Raw genomic sequence first — 17,455 nt, 5'->3', positions numbered from 1 at the left:
GGTTCGCCAATCTTTTCAACTTCATTAAAGTGCAGATAAGATTCTGTAGCTCAAGCCGACGATTAAAATTTTAAATTATCGAGCACTTAGAGCAAAGGTTATCTTGTTGTTTCCACTTTTCCAAATAGAAATAAAGGAAAATGTTTGATTTATGGACATCTTTTGAATCAGAATGTCTGCTATTTCACAAATTTTCTCTCCATTTCAAGATTAATCTTTACGGCACGATAATCGTCCCCTGCGTAAACTGTTTTGGGATTAACTTAAGGCGAGCCACACCGGTTACATGATTCACTAAACCGGTCAAGTCCGGTTTTCTTTCGGGCTCATCTGGCTGCAATCACAATGCATGGCATCGCTTACTGCCAATCTGTCACAGCTTCTTTAATCTCAGTGAAAGTTGTTGCGCAAGTGGTATATCTATAGGATTTAATTGTTTGGCCATTCTATTGAGATATTCATATCATCAGCTGATTATTATGTTACTGGTTAACATTGTTGTCAGAATGTCAGCTTATTTTCACTGCATTTTTTTCAGGTTTTAAAAATAATACTCACTACATTAATTAGGTCCTACGCAGTTCCAAGCATAAAGGGCACCGTTCGTATCAATTTGTCCCGTCATAGTAGCCAAAAGCTCATATTTCATTTCATTTATTTCTTCTTCAGCCTTCCGATCCTTCTTAGGTCGATTTGTGTTAACAAGTAAGCAGTAAACACTACAAACTGCAAATAGGTCCATAAAGAAATTAATATTTATCTTATTAGTCATCAAGCGAGCACTTGCAGTGTAAGTACTACACACTTACGCCTTATGACGGCTCCGGGGCATGGTGTTAAAAGGCCTGGTGTGGGAAACTCCGCACCTCCGCCGACCAGTTTGATCGTAAGTGAAATTTTGTTTATCTCCGTCTCATTACTGTAAGCCGATTGCTATGCTAATTAAATATTTTGTTGGCCCATAATTTCCGCTGTTTACGACCTGATAATATAATTTAATATCTTAATCGAGTGAAATGTATGCACGCACGCTGATTGCTACCTGCCGACGAATAATTTTACCGCTTCAAATGTTTGTAAACGAATGGGCGGACCATAGTACGTACGTACGTACTTACATGATTTATGTTCATCCTCCATACATTGATGGCTATATTGAGGAGCGTAGCGGAATAAATTCATCTTTATTTATTGATCTGTCAACGGAGTGCTTTTACTCGTACAATGTATCTTACTCTTACAAACAATGTAAGTCAGTAACTCAGAACATCGTCGCTTATTTTAGCTAGAGATGAGGTCATCTACTATTTAGGAAGACATTTTTGTGGTTAAAGGCAAACGGCAAACGTAATTTAAGACTTAAGTAAATTAATGCACAAATTGCTTCTCATCTTTTTAATTAGTAAAGATAAACAAAGAATAATTTCTTCACCGGTAGGTCTATTAGATATTTAGAAAATTCCAGAACCTAACCATAGAACAGCCATGAGTGAAATGAGTAAACAACATTTAATTTGCAAGGTTTCTCTCATTCAATCCCCTGTCGGTAGGTCTACGGATACAGCCGTTCATTAGCAGATCTGACGGGCGATAGGGCGCGGCGTGCGCGGGCGCCGCATGCATCGCCCAGCAATTTGCGCCGGCTCTAATTCGTTTGGACGCTACTTTCTTCACATGGTCTGTCATTAACCAATAAATAGATACTAGTGGCCGCCCGCGACTTCGTACGCGTGGATCCCGTTTTACCCCTTAGGGGCTGAATTTTGCAAAATCGTTTCTTAGTAAGCATCTATGTTTTAAAAGGAATTCAAAATTTTAGACTTCTTGCACTTGTAGTTTCTGAGATTTCGTGATGAGTGAGTGAGTCAGTCAATCAGTGACCTTTATCTTTTATAGATATAGATAGATAATTAAGTCTTCTTTGTCGGGCATTCTTGTCACAGTGGTGGTGATTGCGCTGACGAGGTACACGGTGGGGTGTTCGATGTCATTTCCGAGAGTAGCTCTCCTGGCGATGTGATTCTATTTCTGACGGTTAGAGGCGTCACGAGTACATTGGACCATGGTAGACTCAGTAGCCTTTATGATGTCGTTTATCTGTCCAGCGGGTTGGAGATCGTTCTCTCTTGCCTTCCATCTGGTCCCGAACTACCAGTCTCTCCATCGAGTTCTCATTTCGAAATCTAGATATCTATAGGAGCGAATTTGTAAAGTCGATTTATGCTATCGTCTATGTTCTGAATCCGTCAGCTAGTGACGGATTCAGAACACGGATCCTAAATACTGTGAAACACAGACGTAGGTACATTGAAATTTTGATAAACTAATATGGGACTAGTAAAGGATAAATTAAGCAATGTAAATGTTACTTAACTCTCTAATAAAATCTATCACTGGATCTATGGACACAGCCGCTCATTAGAAGATCAGACGGGCGATAGGGCGCGGCGTGCGCGGGCGCCGCATTCATCGCCCGGCAATTCGCGCCGGCTCTAATTCGTGTAAATGCTACTTTCTTCACATGAACTGTTATTAGCCAATATACTACATAGCTAGTACTAATAACATTCTAAAGTAAACTGGCGATCTTGTTGACATAAAACAACTATTTGATAAGCTGAGAGCCCAAGATAACATGGATAGAATTCTGAAAGGATGAAAGTGGTCTATAAAGCTACCATGAAATTAAAAATGATAGGTATCAGCTAGTGTAAAGGATGATATTGATAGAGTCCTTTATAAAGTAAACTAAAATATTGTTAAGGTTACGGTTGCTAAATCTTAGCTGGTGGACATAAACCGTTCATGAATTAACAAGCAACATTTTCAAAATCATCAGCTAAATTCAATTGTTTCCAGAACTAAACTGCGTACAGCGAAATAAAACTACTGCCCGCCACTGTTCATTAGATAGATCGGACGCGCGATACGCGGGACGTGCGCGTGCGCCGACATGCATCACCCGGCAATTTGCGCCGGCTCTAATTCGTGTAAACGCTACTTTCGTTAGAGGGGGTCCTTTATTGCCTTAGGCTATATTAGGAGTAGGTCTAGGTTGGAATAATATATCTACTCGTATAGTAGAGAAAGCTTGGACTGATATTAACAATAACATAACAAATTATGTATCAACTCCTTTCAGCAAGTAAAACGGAGGGTACAGAAAAAATAAAGATTGGGAAGAACTTTACTTTTAAAAACAACCAGATGCTTTCTTTCACAGCGTATGCAGAAATAACCTATTTTCTTCAGCTGAGAGAGTTTTATGGGCACTAATGCGTAATATATCGACATTTATTAATGGCTACCCCGTTCTATTTGAATAATAACTGGATATATCACTACTCCAACGCAAACGAGTAAGAACATTCAAGATTGAACAACGTGTCGTTTTGTAATATTTACAGTCCATTAACGTCGAATTAACTCAAAGTTACAAAATTTAACGCAACTGTAAGATTTACATTGTATTGTGTTAGCACTGAGACTTTCAGCCTATTATACTAATCGTAAAAATAGCAATTGCGAAAAATTGGCTAAGACAAATTTCAGTAGATTCTAATCAATTTTAACACCGTTTTTATGCATTTTTTACTACTTATTCTTGCGTCTGATTTCAATGCGTTTTAAAAATGAATCATGAAAGAAAACTGTTTTTATAGAGAGCACAGCTTCTTCTTTTTCCATCTTTTGTGTGGAAATGGAAAATTTACGAAAAACTACTCTACATGTTTATAGTGGATATAACGTTTTGGCTACACGTAACAAACTATACGTTTGATTAGAACGCCGAAAAGTAAACACTTTCGCGTTTATAATAAAGATGTTTATTTCCTGGCAGCCCTGCTACTTAGGGTTTAGAAAGTATAGACCGGGCAGTGGGTGCGACTTGATCGCATCTATCAAGAGAACACCTAGCACGGGATAACTTGTGTATATATGCAAACACTTTGACACGGACCGGATGAAAGGCTCTACGGAACGTCAGCTCATTAAATGAAGTGAGAAAGCGTCTAGTAATGAAGTGGACAAGAAAGAGAAGAAGCTAGTATAAATAGAAAATGGAATTTCTAGAGTGGTGACAAATGACAAAGTCCTCATGTTATAGCAGCAAGGTCTAATTTATTGCTTGTTTCATTCCATGAGAGTTGATTTGAATTCGGCACTTGGAATATCTTCGCTCCAAGATCAGTAATCGCAACAGCAGGTGCCCTCAATGGTAAACAGTGTAAGCTATGTGTGTGATCTTTTCGATGTTTAGGTATTTACAACTAGCAGAACTCACGGAAAAGAAAATGGTCGTTACTGGACATTGGATGAAAAACCAACTTAAAACATTTACATAACCCAATTTCAGGCTAATCACTAAAACATTCTGATACATATTAGGTAGGTATATATATGATACGTAATATCATTGCGGTAAACAATTTTTCATATTACTTAATATGTCTGTAATACAATCAAGTTGTTTATGTTGTGTCAAACAAAATAAGAAATAATAAAATGACTGATATTTTCCGAATATTGAAAATGAAAGTGACCTATTATGTACAGTAAATAAATACATTAATTATTTTTAAGTAGACACATTATTATCCGCGGAAAGAAATAACTCAAGTTAATTTAATTAAGTTACGATAACACACATTCTGCTCCGGAAAAACTGAAATTATAAGTACATATTTTTCTTCATTAATTTGACCTAATTTTTATTAACATACTAAAAGTTCATTAACTTTTACGACTAACAACAAAATCAGCACCTACTTATTTCGATGTACACTCACGATCACCGGAAAAATGTAATCACTTTCTCGGCAGTTCTCTACATTTTTTAAGCGTCAAAAATTTTCCTTTTCTTAAAAATACAATTAGTAGAACACAATTTAGTACACTATCAAAGGAGTTGTTGCATAACACGGGGCGTGCATTCACTAAATTGCTCTTCAAATAGAATAGAAACCCCTTTTCGTTTAATGCACTTAACCGCGGTCTAGATTGATCGCGTAATGGCTGGGCTGAACAATGTCGAAATTAGGCACACTATGATGGGAATTTAACCGAGCTTCACTTAGGACACGTCTACCATAGAGTCAAAGTTTATTTTGTACTGATTTTAATGAATTCTTTTTAATGGAAATTGTAGTTTCATCCTATCAGAAGAAAACACATTCAAGTCTTTTCTCAGCATCAGAAATAAGTACCATTGAAAGAACTCTACCGATGTTAATTTGGTAAATCATTTTAATGAAAATTGTAGTTATTTCCGAAAATGTGCTGTATGCACTAAAAGAGTTTTTTCAATATCCCGAATGCTGTAGATTGTAAGTACCATTGAAAGAATTCACTGAGTATTAATTAGAGAAATTATTTTTAAGATAAGCTTCATCTTTTTAACTTCTGGTGTGCAAAGGAATCCAGCTGATGTCATTAACATAAACTGTACCTGCTTCAACGTATAGGTAAGTAAACATGGATGCAATTAGGATGGTTAGTGACCCAAATTTATTTCATAATATCATAGAATATTAGAACTTTAGTATTGTCGTCTATGAAACGTACGTAAACGTGTCGTGATGAAAATGAAAAACCATAAAAAAGAGTCGCTGTGAATGCACCTTTACATGCGGTACCTGCCGAAGGAGTTATTATGAAAACTCACAGTTTCATGTTTTGAGAAACGTTATTAACATTCTGATGAGGCAACTGATTGTTGGAGGAGTGAGATCATTGTCTCAACGTCCTTTCATGACAAATAATATTGATTATGGAAAGAATTTTTCGAGACAATGAAAAGTGTTATTGTATTTAGAACAAGCGTTTGGTTCCATTTTTATAAGTATTTCTACTCATACTAACAGTAGTGTAAAATAAATAATAAAGCCAATTATAGTAATAAATAATGATTAGGTAAGGTATATCATAATAGTTACTACCCTAAATAAAAATGAACAATAAAATATACACTGATCATTTTAGCACTCAAGAATAACCTACATAAGGAAATAATAATAAAACACGTTTTTTGTTAAACTTCATAAAATCAAAGACTATTCATATAATTAAGGTGGAAACAGCGCTCAATCTCAAATGGAAGCTAATCAACGAAGCAGTTTTACCATTAAACGAGCTAACTCAATTAGCGATGATAGCCGCTGATCAAACAAACATGAATATTTCAATAAATATCGAGAGTAATGGTGCAAGACAAATGTGTCAAATTAAAACTATTACGGAGCTCACTGATGCTGTGATCAAACCGTAATTTACTTTCATAACCGATCTATAAAATAAAGCCTTGTTCGCACTGGTCGGTAATTTAGTCGAGTTGGCAGTAATTTAGTAGCTAAACGTGTCCGAACACCAAAAATTTAGTCGAGTAGGTTGCTAAATTGTAAAGTCGAGAAAATCTATTTTGTTTTATTTTGACATTTGAGTAGCACCCCAAACCAGCACGTGTCCCTGGTCATTCGCTCATTTCCGAACCGAGTGGTTTAGTCGAGTTCATAAAAGTCACTAATCTCTATAAAGCGAAAGGTCACTGATTGACTGACTCCAAGTGTGGTTTCTGAGATTTCGTGATGAGTGAGCTAGGAGTCTCAAATTCTGTATTGGGGTTCCTTTTAGAACGTAGGTGCTTACTAAGATTTTACGAAGCTCCACCCCTAAGAGGGTAAAACGGCATCCACGCGTACAAACTGGTACTGGTAACAGTACGCGACCACTTTTTTGATCAGTAGCGAGTAGTTTAGTTACTAAAGGCGAGTTACTCTACTAAATTACTCAACCAGTGCGAACAAGGCTTTGCTTCAATCGATACTTACTCACGCGTGTTTATTATCTTGATTATCATAAACTGGACACTTTAGGAGTGGTTAAACGAGTTAGCGGATTTTCTCAAGCGCGTTTTCTCTCGTATTTCGACAAGTAATGAATGTAGATTCAAGATCTGCTTCTAGCACCTAAATTGTTGATATCGATGCATTCGACGCCAACCATAAACGGGCTGAGTCGTTTCAAGCCTTTTGGTACAAGTATTTGTTGGCGAACGAATAAATATAACAGTAGGAGGCCTACTTCGGTCTTTTGTAGACACAGGTCTACTTTGGTCTTTTGTAGGCACAGGTTGACAGATATGTACGAGTACTGTTTCACTACCTGCATTACTTATTTCAATTGTGCTTAATTTAGGCATTCTCAATGCGATATCAATCCAAATTTCCATGAACCTATTTTCAGTCAAAAGTATCTATAACTGGATCTCTACCTGCCTATACTACACTTGAATTAAAGTATCCTATGGCCAAACACATTCGGTTAAGAGTCTAGCTAGGTATTTATAATTTTTCATACAAACATAAATTACTCCCTAATAAAAGTTCACAGGTTGGAAAATTTTGAAGATGATGAAAGAACTTACCACCAACTCCGCGAACTTGGCGTCCAACTCGTCCTGGGGCGGCATGGGGTGGGTGGGGGTGACGGCCTGTAAGGCCAGCCCCCCCTCGCCCCCCACCACGCAGTACGTGATTTCGGGGGGCTCGTCATTCTGGAACAACATAATAATAAGATTAGTATTGTTAACGATGAGGTTCGTACACTAATATTATAAAGAGGAAAGATTTGTTGTGCAGTTGTGTTGAATAGGATACTAAACTACTGGACCAATTTAAAAAAATTTCTCACCAATAGAATTCTACATTATCATTGATGAATTTACCCTATAGATTATGGAATATAGATGGATAAAGACATTCTGTGACAGACCGAAATTAACGGAGGCGGAGCTGCGGGCCAAAGCTGGTGCATGCGATATACCTAATAGAGATCTAGAAGAATCTATATCATCAGCACAATGAACATGCGAAATATCGGTACTTTTATAAAGTTTGCCAGAGTTATTGAAGATGATTTTTAGGATCAGCACAGGTCATCTCGAACGCAATAAACAATTTCTACATAATCCTATCAATAAATAATATGCGAATACAGCGCATAACAAAAGATTATCCTAGCAAAAGAAAAAATCGCTAGATAGCGCTTACGTGATGAGAATGCAATTAGATCATGCTATGCTATAAATTCTAATAATAATACCTACTACTAGTTTCATTAAAGATAATGATCACGATCGAGAATTGGAGATTATGCAATTAAAAACAGGTTCAATGGACATCACAACCTGGTGTATAAATGCAGACTTGAATTTCTTTTATTTTTAAATTTCAAATAAGATTTACTCATATTTTACACTTAAAATGGAACCATTTAAAATAAACTGAAAAGATAAATCAACGCGTGCAGAATTTGGCTGCAATAAATAAGGCTACATGACGGACGCGGTAAAAATTGCAATTTAAATCCCAGAAATACCGACGAGGAAGAAGCAAGTAGTTGCCATAAAGAGAACGCAAATATCACAAATAAGGAAAGCGACAGGCGAGGCAAAAACCTTTTATACAAAGCTTACATTTGCAATTGTAATTCTTGATAACGCTCGATACATAAACATTCGATTCAGATTACATGTGAGATAATCGCGATCGGAGCATCATCGTTATTATTGCAGGTATTCAATACATTACGCAACCCGTCTTCAGACAGTAAATAATAAGTGTAAGTTGTACAAAGAACGCTATAACTAACGTTGTGCTTAAAAACTTAAAATAACGTTCTGACAATTACCTATATTAGTGTAATATTTCAACTTATTATTACAACTGAACGCAGGAAGATTTAATGAATGTTACTGATAACGCCACTCTTGTAGCGAGATTTTGGGCTGACACTGTATAGGTTTGTTGTTGACACAACAAGAAGAAGAAGGTAAAATATTTTATACGAATTTTAAAAACAGTGGATTTTCATTTTTGGAAGTGTGCAAGTCCCGTCAGAATTTAGGTGTGGTCATCTTATTTAGGAAAGGTATAATTTTCAAACTTAAATAAAAAAGAAGAGTCCACAATACATTCTTTTTGGACTATGACAGGAAGACTTAATAACTGGTTGTAAAGCAATATGCACCTAATAAAGTGCAAAAAAAGAAAAACAACCCCGATGCATTACGATCCTCATTGTTATGAGTCACAATTCAGTTTCGGTGCGCGGGCGCCGGCCGCGACTGTGTTCTTTGAACTGTCAGGCGTCGCTAACCCATTGAGATGGCAGGGTTGACAAGATTCATACAAGAAAAATATGTACAAGTTATTTTCATCATTATCATCATCATAACCTGCCATTCCTTGCCCCAATCTTAATAACAACTTAGCTTTCGGCTTCTGGAGTTTCGGTGCATATAACGTCATTGTTGTGTTAATAATATCGCTATTTTTTATCCACGACGAGGAAACTCTTGAGCTGCATCTCACCTGATGGAAAGTGAAGATCAAGCCGATAATTCTCTGAGATCTGAGAGCAAATCATAAGAGTATCTTTGAAAAGCAAAGCATATGGATTCCAAAAATAAAACGAGAAATAACAGAAATCATGGCAGAATAACAACTAAACGAGTAAGGATCTGGCAGGAAGAAAGTGTTATAGTATTAACTTGTTTAACAAAGGAACAAATATGTGTCTTGACTGGGGCTTATCAAACAGTTGGTGCGAGTAAACATCTTAATGACATAGAGCTCGTAAAACGCTAACGATGTTTATGATGGAAATAAAATTAAATGTTTATTTAATATTTATGACTCGATACAAAATTGTATTTTATTCCTTCTTGAGATCAGTTAAATGGAAACTTAAATTATTGCAAATTCAAATGTAACGTAAGGTTCAGACAAGACTTAGAACGAATACCAGAAATAACATCAGATAAATAAATTCCATGCCTATGAGTACTAACCGATTGAAATGGTGTTATTTTGATAACTATGGCCAGCGAAACTAAAAGTCATGATAATAATAGAACTATGATGGCCATGATAATATAAAGGCACAATGATTTGAGAACGCACCAAAGCAACAACTGTCTGCTATTTTGGTAAACGTTGACCAAAGGTATGGACGACAACTTTAGTGTACCTGTCATTTTGGTAAACATTTGCCAAGGGTATAGGTACACAGATAACTTTACTGAATAGTTTGCTTAAAATACCCTTGATTTGCCTTTTATCAGATTCTTTGTGAAAAGTGATAACCCTGGCAACTCTTAAAGAACAAGCGCCAGTATTTTCGTCCGTGACATCACCGTCGCAGACGAGCTAACAATTTCATTTACGACGCTAAGGGCGATGTTATTAGTAACATTAATATTTACAAATCACACTGCAGGCGAGTGAGCACTGTGAGTAGTTGTGCACACATACCCTGACGTTCCTGGGAAAACGTGCGCATGGGCAATCATAAATAAAACATTCACATAAAAGGATTTCACTGAGCTAGCTGAGCTTTGATGAAACAAAATAGTATTGCTTATAACTCACGTCACGATTTCTTTAATTTCTTTTCGAAGAATTTTGCCAATGAATAATGAATATACCTACATAAAAGAAGATAACCAAATCTTGAATCCACGTTATTATGATTTTTGAAACACAAAAACATAATAAGTATTGCATGATAAAATCAAGAAATATAAAAGTTGAAAGCAGGCACGTGTTTCGGGCTACGTGTGGTGTAACTTTCCACAGTTGCTCATCACTACATCAAAGGGAGGCCTTTAGACGTTTTTAGTATCATCCACAGCAATCAACATCACTGCAATATTAGGTATGGTCCAAGACTCATAGTGCACCAAGAGTTTTTATTGCATATCCACAAGTAAAGTAACAACTCTAGAAAGCACCACAAGGAATCCAAAACTATGTGTTAAGCCCACGGTCCATCCTACTGACTGATGAACTTACAGTTTGCTTCACCTTCCGCCGCCTCTTCAACGAGAAGTAACTCTTATCCGATTTCTTTGCACCTGCACTCATGTTTTTGTACACAGCGTATGCGTACGCGCACCCGAACGTACAATTTTATTACTGGTCAGCAGTCGGTGTGTGACCCCACGTGACTAATATGACACTCCGGCCGGTAAACTGTCCCGAACAGGGCGAGTGCATCTCGCCGTCTGAACCGTAATTACTTCCGACCTTTATCGAATAGTATTGTCTCGTTCTAGTATGATTAATAATAATTCATTCGCTGCCGATGAGCAAAGGGTCAATAAGTAAGCAATTATCGTTACCGAAGAATGTTCTCAAACTTAAAGACAGATCAACGTTATTGAATTTACCTAACCATTTAGATAATTCTTTATCTTAGTTGCAAGAATAACTCTTAGATTAAAGTTCGTAACTTAAATTGTTATTAAGGCAATTTCCTGTTATCTGGTTTGATATGGATACAATAAGCTTATTTAACATTATCAGATCTTACGGTACCTTTTTCTAAACCTTCAACTTTTAAACTGCCCTTTGACCTTTAAAGAATAGCTGATCTGTTTTTGAATAGGCATACAATTGTCCTACTATGTCGAAATGTTTGGAGATAACAAAAAAGATCTTCTTAACTGTTCCAATTGTCTGACTGACGTGCAGTTCTGATCACGCATCTGTTAATTCAATTATTGTTGACCCAACATTCACTCACGACGGCTACATCAATGGTAGCATTCAAAACGCCAATCAGAGCGTTTATTTCACCAATTTGATAAACAGCCTGCCAATCAAAATTTTATCAAACAAACGCTTTGATAACATCACAAATAGTATTTTCCTATACCTGTCAGAACTTGGCATTGACCATGACAGTATACATTTTTAAAATCACAATGTTTCCTTCACAATAAAGTCACGACAACGGTAGCGAATCGGATGAGATGGCAGAGTCCGATAAAAGGCAATAACTTGTTAAAAAGTGATTTAACAAAAAATCGGGCGAAACGAGTTTTTGAATTGCTCGGCTCTTAAATTAAAGTGCAATTTGGTAAAAGTTACAAATATGGCGTGATCGCTTTTGGTCGGAATTGTTCATGCAGGGCTACTTACGGAAAGTTTTCTTTGAGAAAGAATATTAACATTTTTAGAAGTACTACAGATCGCCCTAAGATTTTTCCAAATTTTCAGCAGTTATTACCTCTATTCCAGGTATTGAATTGAGTTTGCGTGTATAAAATTCAAAACCTTTGAGAATAAGATAGTTAAATACCTAATTAAAATTCAAAATGGCATAGATATTAACTAGAGGCTAGTAGAACATATTGGATTTTGGGAGCCCAGTTTGTTTTGTTTGTCTCGAAACTAGAACAACTTGATAGTTATTTCAGCTTAGGGGTGTCTAGTATTTTTGTTGCTCTCGGAACTAGAACTCGATCTTTATTTAATTTAGGGGTGCTTAGCTTTTTTGTTTGCTTTAGTAAATTGACATCCCTGCATCTGTGAATTATTCGCGTCGATGCGCGGGCGCACGTGTCCCGAAAATCGCATCTCTCGCGGTCGTTGATAAATATTTATTGGCTGACCGACATATTGGATGCTCGCCGCTTTCCAAAGCGGACCGGTCTTTGTTAGAACCTGCAGGGCTGGCCCTGAAACCTATTGTGCTTACAGTTATTTGAGTTAGATGGATGCTTCTAGTAACCATGTAATCCGCTTGCCAGTTTAATGGTACCTCTTTCCAATCTGAACTTAAAGCAAAATTCTCTTAAGGTAGATTTCATAATTCCAAACTAAAGGTAAAGGGTCCATAATTTGGAATTTCCTTCAGAAAATATACCTTTCCATTAAAAGGAATAAATAGTATAATCTTAAAACAATATAAGGAAAACCACAGATGTCACTCAACTACAAATAATAATAGATAACAAGCCTAGAGTTAATTTACTAAGCAACTAATTACCTGCCGCTTAACACGTTGGTGACGCGATAGGAATTGATAAACTAGGAATAACACATTCGCCAAAGTCATGAATAGTCAAAGAACTGATATAATTGCTGATGGCCATAGTGAATCGTGTGCTATTGTGAATATTCCGTCCGCGTTCTAGTAGCTAGAGAAAGAACAGCCAGTACAATTTAAGCTAGAAATGGGACATAATTGAAGACCACCGAGATGATGAACTCGATAATTGGATCTTTGATTAATTGACCGATCTTTCGGAAAGTTTGCACTATACTGATACAAAACTGCAAAATAAAGTACATATTTTTTTTTTATTGAGTAACCTGTCTGTCTTAGTTATACTGTGTTTATTGTACTGATGGATCACGAACAGTAGGTCACTAATACGGAACTAATGGCGATTTTATGGTCACTATGAATACTGACCATTCAACGCTTATCAAACACCACTTTTAACATTTAAGATGCGCTTTAAATGTCAGAAATTGATCGCATAATTCCCCTAACGACATGATTATCATAAAACACTTGATACAGAATGTTGTAATCGAGAAATGATGGTTGAATTGAAATATTTAATGACAGACCCTCAGGGAAATTGACACATTGACAACCGCAGTAAATGCTGCTATTTTCCTTGCATAATACACAACTTTGGCTACTTAACAGGCATTTAGAAATCTTTAATATTGCATTTAGCTCTTGCATAGCATGTTGTAAACCTGAATGATTGGATTAAAACTAAAATTGATTTATAACTAGCTAAGGATGAAATATTGAGAATTTTAAACCTAATGACGGCATCACGTAGTAATCGAAAACTCATATTCATCGAATGAATTAATAACGATGCTTCAAACGTACCTATAATTACGAGTCGATCAGAGCCCGGTGCAATCAAAAGCTGATCATCAATCATTAAGGAGGTTTCCTAATAGAAAGTACAATTCACCAGAACAGTGTAATCTCTCCGACCTCTGCCCCGGCAATATTGATATCCTTATTAGCTAATTTGAATAAGTCGCTTGTTTTGTCGAAAGGTCAAGTCCATTGGCACCTTGTATGTAGTCTGCGAATTTCTAAAGTAAGTCAACAACAGGTTCGACAGTTTACCAGAGTTTATTGTGCGAATACTTGGAACCGAATTTTTACTTTCCATTTTATTAATTTAGCTTTAGGGAAATTTGAACTTTAGATGAATCAAACGAAAATAACAACTAGGTAGTAGGTAACGATAGAAATATTGGCATATTACACAACAAAATATCTGTAATAAAAATAGGCAGTTTAAACTATCGCCATTAAAAGTAGAATCCGATAAAAGAGCAGGAACTGATGAACCGAATTCTACATTACTTTCACCATTTACAAACTTGTTAATTGCTCTCGTATGCATTTGCTGCGAAGTTGGTGAGAAAATGATGCGTGAGACGAACCGTTTTACTGTCGTTCAGAAAAGAAAAGTCACATTTAACAAGTAAGTTATTGAATATCTATCTCCCAAAACATCGTGTAGTTGATCTAGATTCATATGAAAACGTAGATCATTGAAAACTTTTATTAGATTGCTCAAACCTTGCACTTTTTTATTTCCTGGTAATTTTTTTAAGAAAAAATTCCTAATTCTTCTTTAAATCAATTCTAAACGCCCCACTGTGAACCAAAAGGCCAATCTAGCTGGACAAAATTATTTAAGGCTTGGAATAGGTACTAAACGCTTTAAAAACTCTTACTTTGATATAATATGTTAAAAAAAATGAACAGAAAGCTTTTAATAATGATAAAACTATAAACCAGTATAAGCTGACCCTCTTTATTAAACATTTTGTACGTGTATGGAGGTCTAGTTAAACTGGACTTGTTAGCTAAGGTAAATTATTGTTTTTTTTATACTGGTGCTTGATATTTTAACATCTTTGCATAAGTTCTGTAAAAGTACTAAGGTATAATACTAAACCTAAGCCTAAGTACTTTTAAAGATGGCTTTTTATACTGAAAATTACAAAGCTGAAGACCTTGTTTGTTTCGCGCTAATTTCAGGAACTAAGCTACAGCCCTATTTGAAAAATTATTTTTGTATTGGATAGCCCATTTATCAAGAAAGGCATTAGTCGATATAACACCCTACAGCCAATAGGGGTGGAGCAGTAAAGAAAAATTTTGCAAAAACGGGAAGTATTATTCAAACTATTTTTACGCATACAAAGACGCGAGCACAGCTGGTTAATAAATAATGGAAATTAAATAAAACTATAACAATACCTGGCCGGCCATTACCAAAGCGTCAGTAGGTACAGCAGGACTTACATAAATCGTCAACTCGTTGCGTCTTCTTTTTGTTTTGAACGCGGCTTGGACGAAGTCAATCTTTGGGCGACCAGGACTTGAAGTACTATATTGACTTTCCGAAGATGACGTAGATGGATGCAAAATACGTGTATCAATTTGAAGTTTTCACCATTCAGACATTCAACACCAATCGGCCTTGTCACAAAATCGTCCCCAATTTTACCAAACTGAACCCATTTTTCACCAAATTTGAGCTAATCTGACTAAATTCTTTATAATGTTTCTTAAACAACACTCCATAACCTCTTTTTAGTCTTATCTATCTAAGAAATAATCGAATAGTCCTGAAATTGTATTGTTTTTGTGTGTTTTAACCATTCGTAATAAAACTCGCTTCGGGTCACCGCCACTACGTTTTCTGCAAAAAAATCAAAGTTGTGCTTCAGTGTGCTGTCTACAACCTACTATTTTTTGAAGCTCACATATGTGGCTACTTCATATAAAAAATCCAGCCCGGGGACATGAGGGGACATGTAGTTCCTGGTCTCGCAAATACAGAAAAACGTGAAAAAATACGAATTTTCATTTTATTTCTACATGTATCTTAATTAATTAATAGGCTTTAGGAATATTTTTTTGGTTTAATATGTAATACGTACCTTCTACTTCACGATCCATAACAAACATTTTGACAATTGTATTAGAATTAATCAGGAGACACTGATATATCAACCTCAAGAAAGTGAATAATTTGATCGAAAAATACTCACTTGTTCAAGTTTGTCTTACAATTACTAAATTATCAGAGGATAGTTGCTGAAAATAATGACTGAATCGTTACCTCTGGTTATTAAGCTATCGTTTTTGCTAAACGAATGAACGATATGCGATGACCCTTTTTGTCCAGCTAGATTGGGCTTTTGGTTCATAGTGCGCCCAAATGATAGATGGACGCAAATTACTCCGTGGGTGGTATAAAATTGTGGAAGTGAAAATTTTCGGGCGTCTTTTCGAGTTGTGCAACAATAATTTTAGTTATTAATTATAGTGTTAGGAAACGTCCCATGATTAATCAAAGCCCTTGGTCGAAGCCAGTGTAGTGGAGAAAGTAGCACGCGCTGATATCGTGTGATCAGGCCGTACGCGATATTCGGTGTCACTTTACTTGATTGAATGCGATACGTCACGGAACGATGCACTTGAGAATATTATAGCGGTATACTTGCCAAGGTCAAGGGATATCTTGAATGAAGGAAAATATCTCAAATTTTCGCAAGCAACGGAGTCGTGACCACGAATTTGATAGAAATCGTTTTGGCCAATTGAATAATGATTTACACGAATTCCACTTTGTCTAAAATCTTGTAACACATAATTCCAGGATAAATAAAACGCAACAATGCTTAGTGATAGTTATAAGGAAAATATGTAAGGTGAGTAATAAACAAGCGCAACTGCAAATACTTACCAACAGGAGATAAGATAACTTGACCGATAACCGCGAGACAAAGTTGCTATTTTTAAATAATTTCTAAGAATCTGGCTCAAAATTTTACAACATAAAGAAGAGTTTGTCGAGGTGGTATTATTTTCCCTAATAACTACCCAATGATATTACATCGTGCCTAGGAAAACGACTGTAGTATAATGTATTTTTTAAAGAAAACATAAGAAGCTACCTAGAACATAACAGGGTTCAAGATTTCGCGCCATAACCCTTCTTGTCCATATCGCACCAGAATATCTCCTCAAACCCATAATTATTATCTAGCCATAACAATTCACGGGGAGAAGCCAACTTTACCGAATAAAATATTTGCTTTCTATTTTCACCGACCCACCGCAGGAATGATTGAACTCAAGTTTTCAGTTGAGGTCAGGCATTTCACTTTTGACGTACAGCCTTAGGTTTAAGGCCATCGGGCAAATTGTTTACAAAGGCTAAGCGATTTTATTGTTCTATGGCAAGTTTGTTTATCGTTTTCTAAACGTTTGGAGCCATGCCGTTAACCTCACGTTTGGGCTTAACTGAAGTCGGTGGTTTCTCTGTGAGCTTTTGCCGCGAAACGTGTACCTACTTGTACTAAATAGAACAAAACTACTGTTAGCGATACTTACCAAATTTCGAATTCAGAGGAAAGTTTTTTTTTTTGAGTTAAAAAGCTCAAATCGGTAGTTGATTTTGGGAAAGTTTTATCTAGTCAGCTGACGTAGATGCTCAAGCAATTTAACTGCATTGAATGCTTGGGTTGCCTATTATGTTATGTCCCTATTGCTGCTCGTGCCTTAAAGGTAAGTATAGACTAGAGCATTTCTATGTAATGTAACA

General features: G+C 36.2%; 1 protein-coding gene across 1 annotated transcript in view; it reads right to left on the bottom strand.

The window, feature by feature from the left end:
* Window positions 1–17,455, bottom strand: part of LOC135078164 (disheveled-associated activator of morphogenesis 1) — an 85,332-nt gene that overhangs the window by 38,638 nt on the left and 29,239 nt on the right. The window contains exon 4 of the mRNA XM_063972749.1: window positions 7,424–7,552. Within this exon, the coding sequence (XP_063828819.1) occupies window positions 7,424–7,552 (129 nt within the window). The remainder of the gene's footprint in view (window positions 1–7,423; window positions 7,553–17,455) is intronic.

Source organism: Ostrinia nubilalis, chromosome 14 (genome assembly GCF_963855985.1).
Source record: "Ostrinia nubilalis chromosome 14, ilOstNubi1.1, whole genome shotgun sequence".
NCBI lineage: Eukaryota > Metazoa > Arthropoda > Insecta > Lepidoptera > Crambidae > Ostrinia > Ostrinia nubilalis.
Note: the sequence above shows the minus strand (reverse complement) of the source record. Positions and strands in the feature narration are given on the sequence as shown.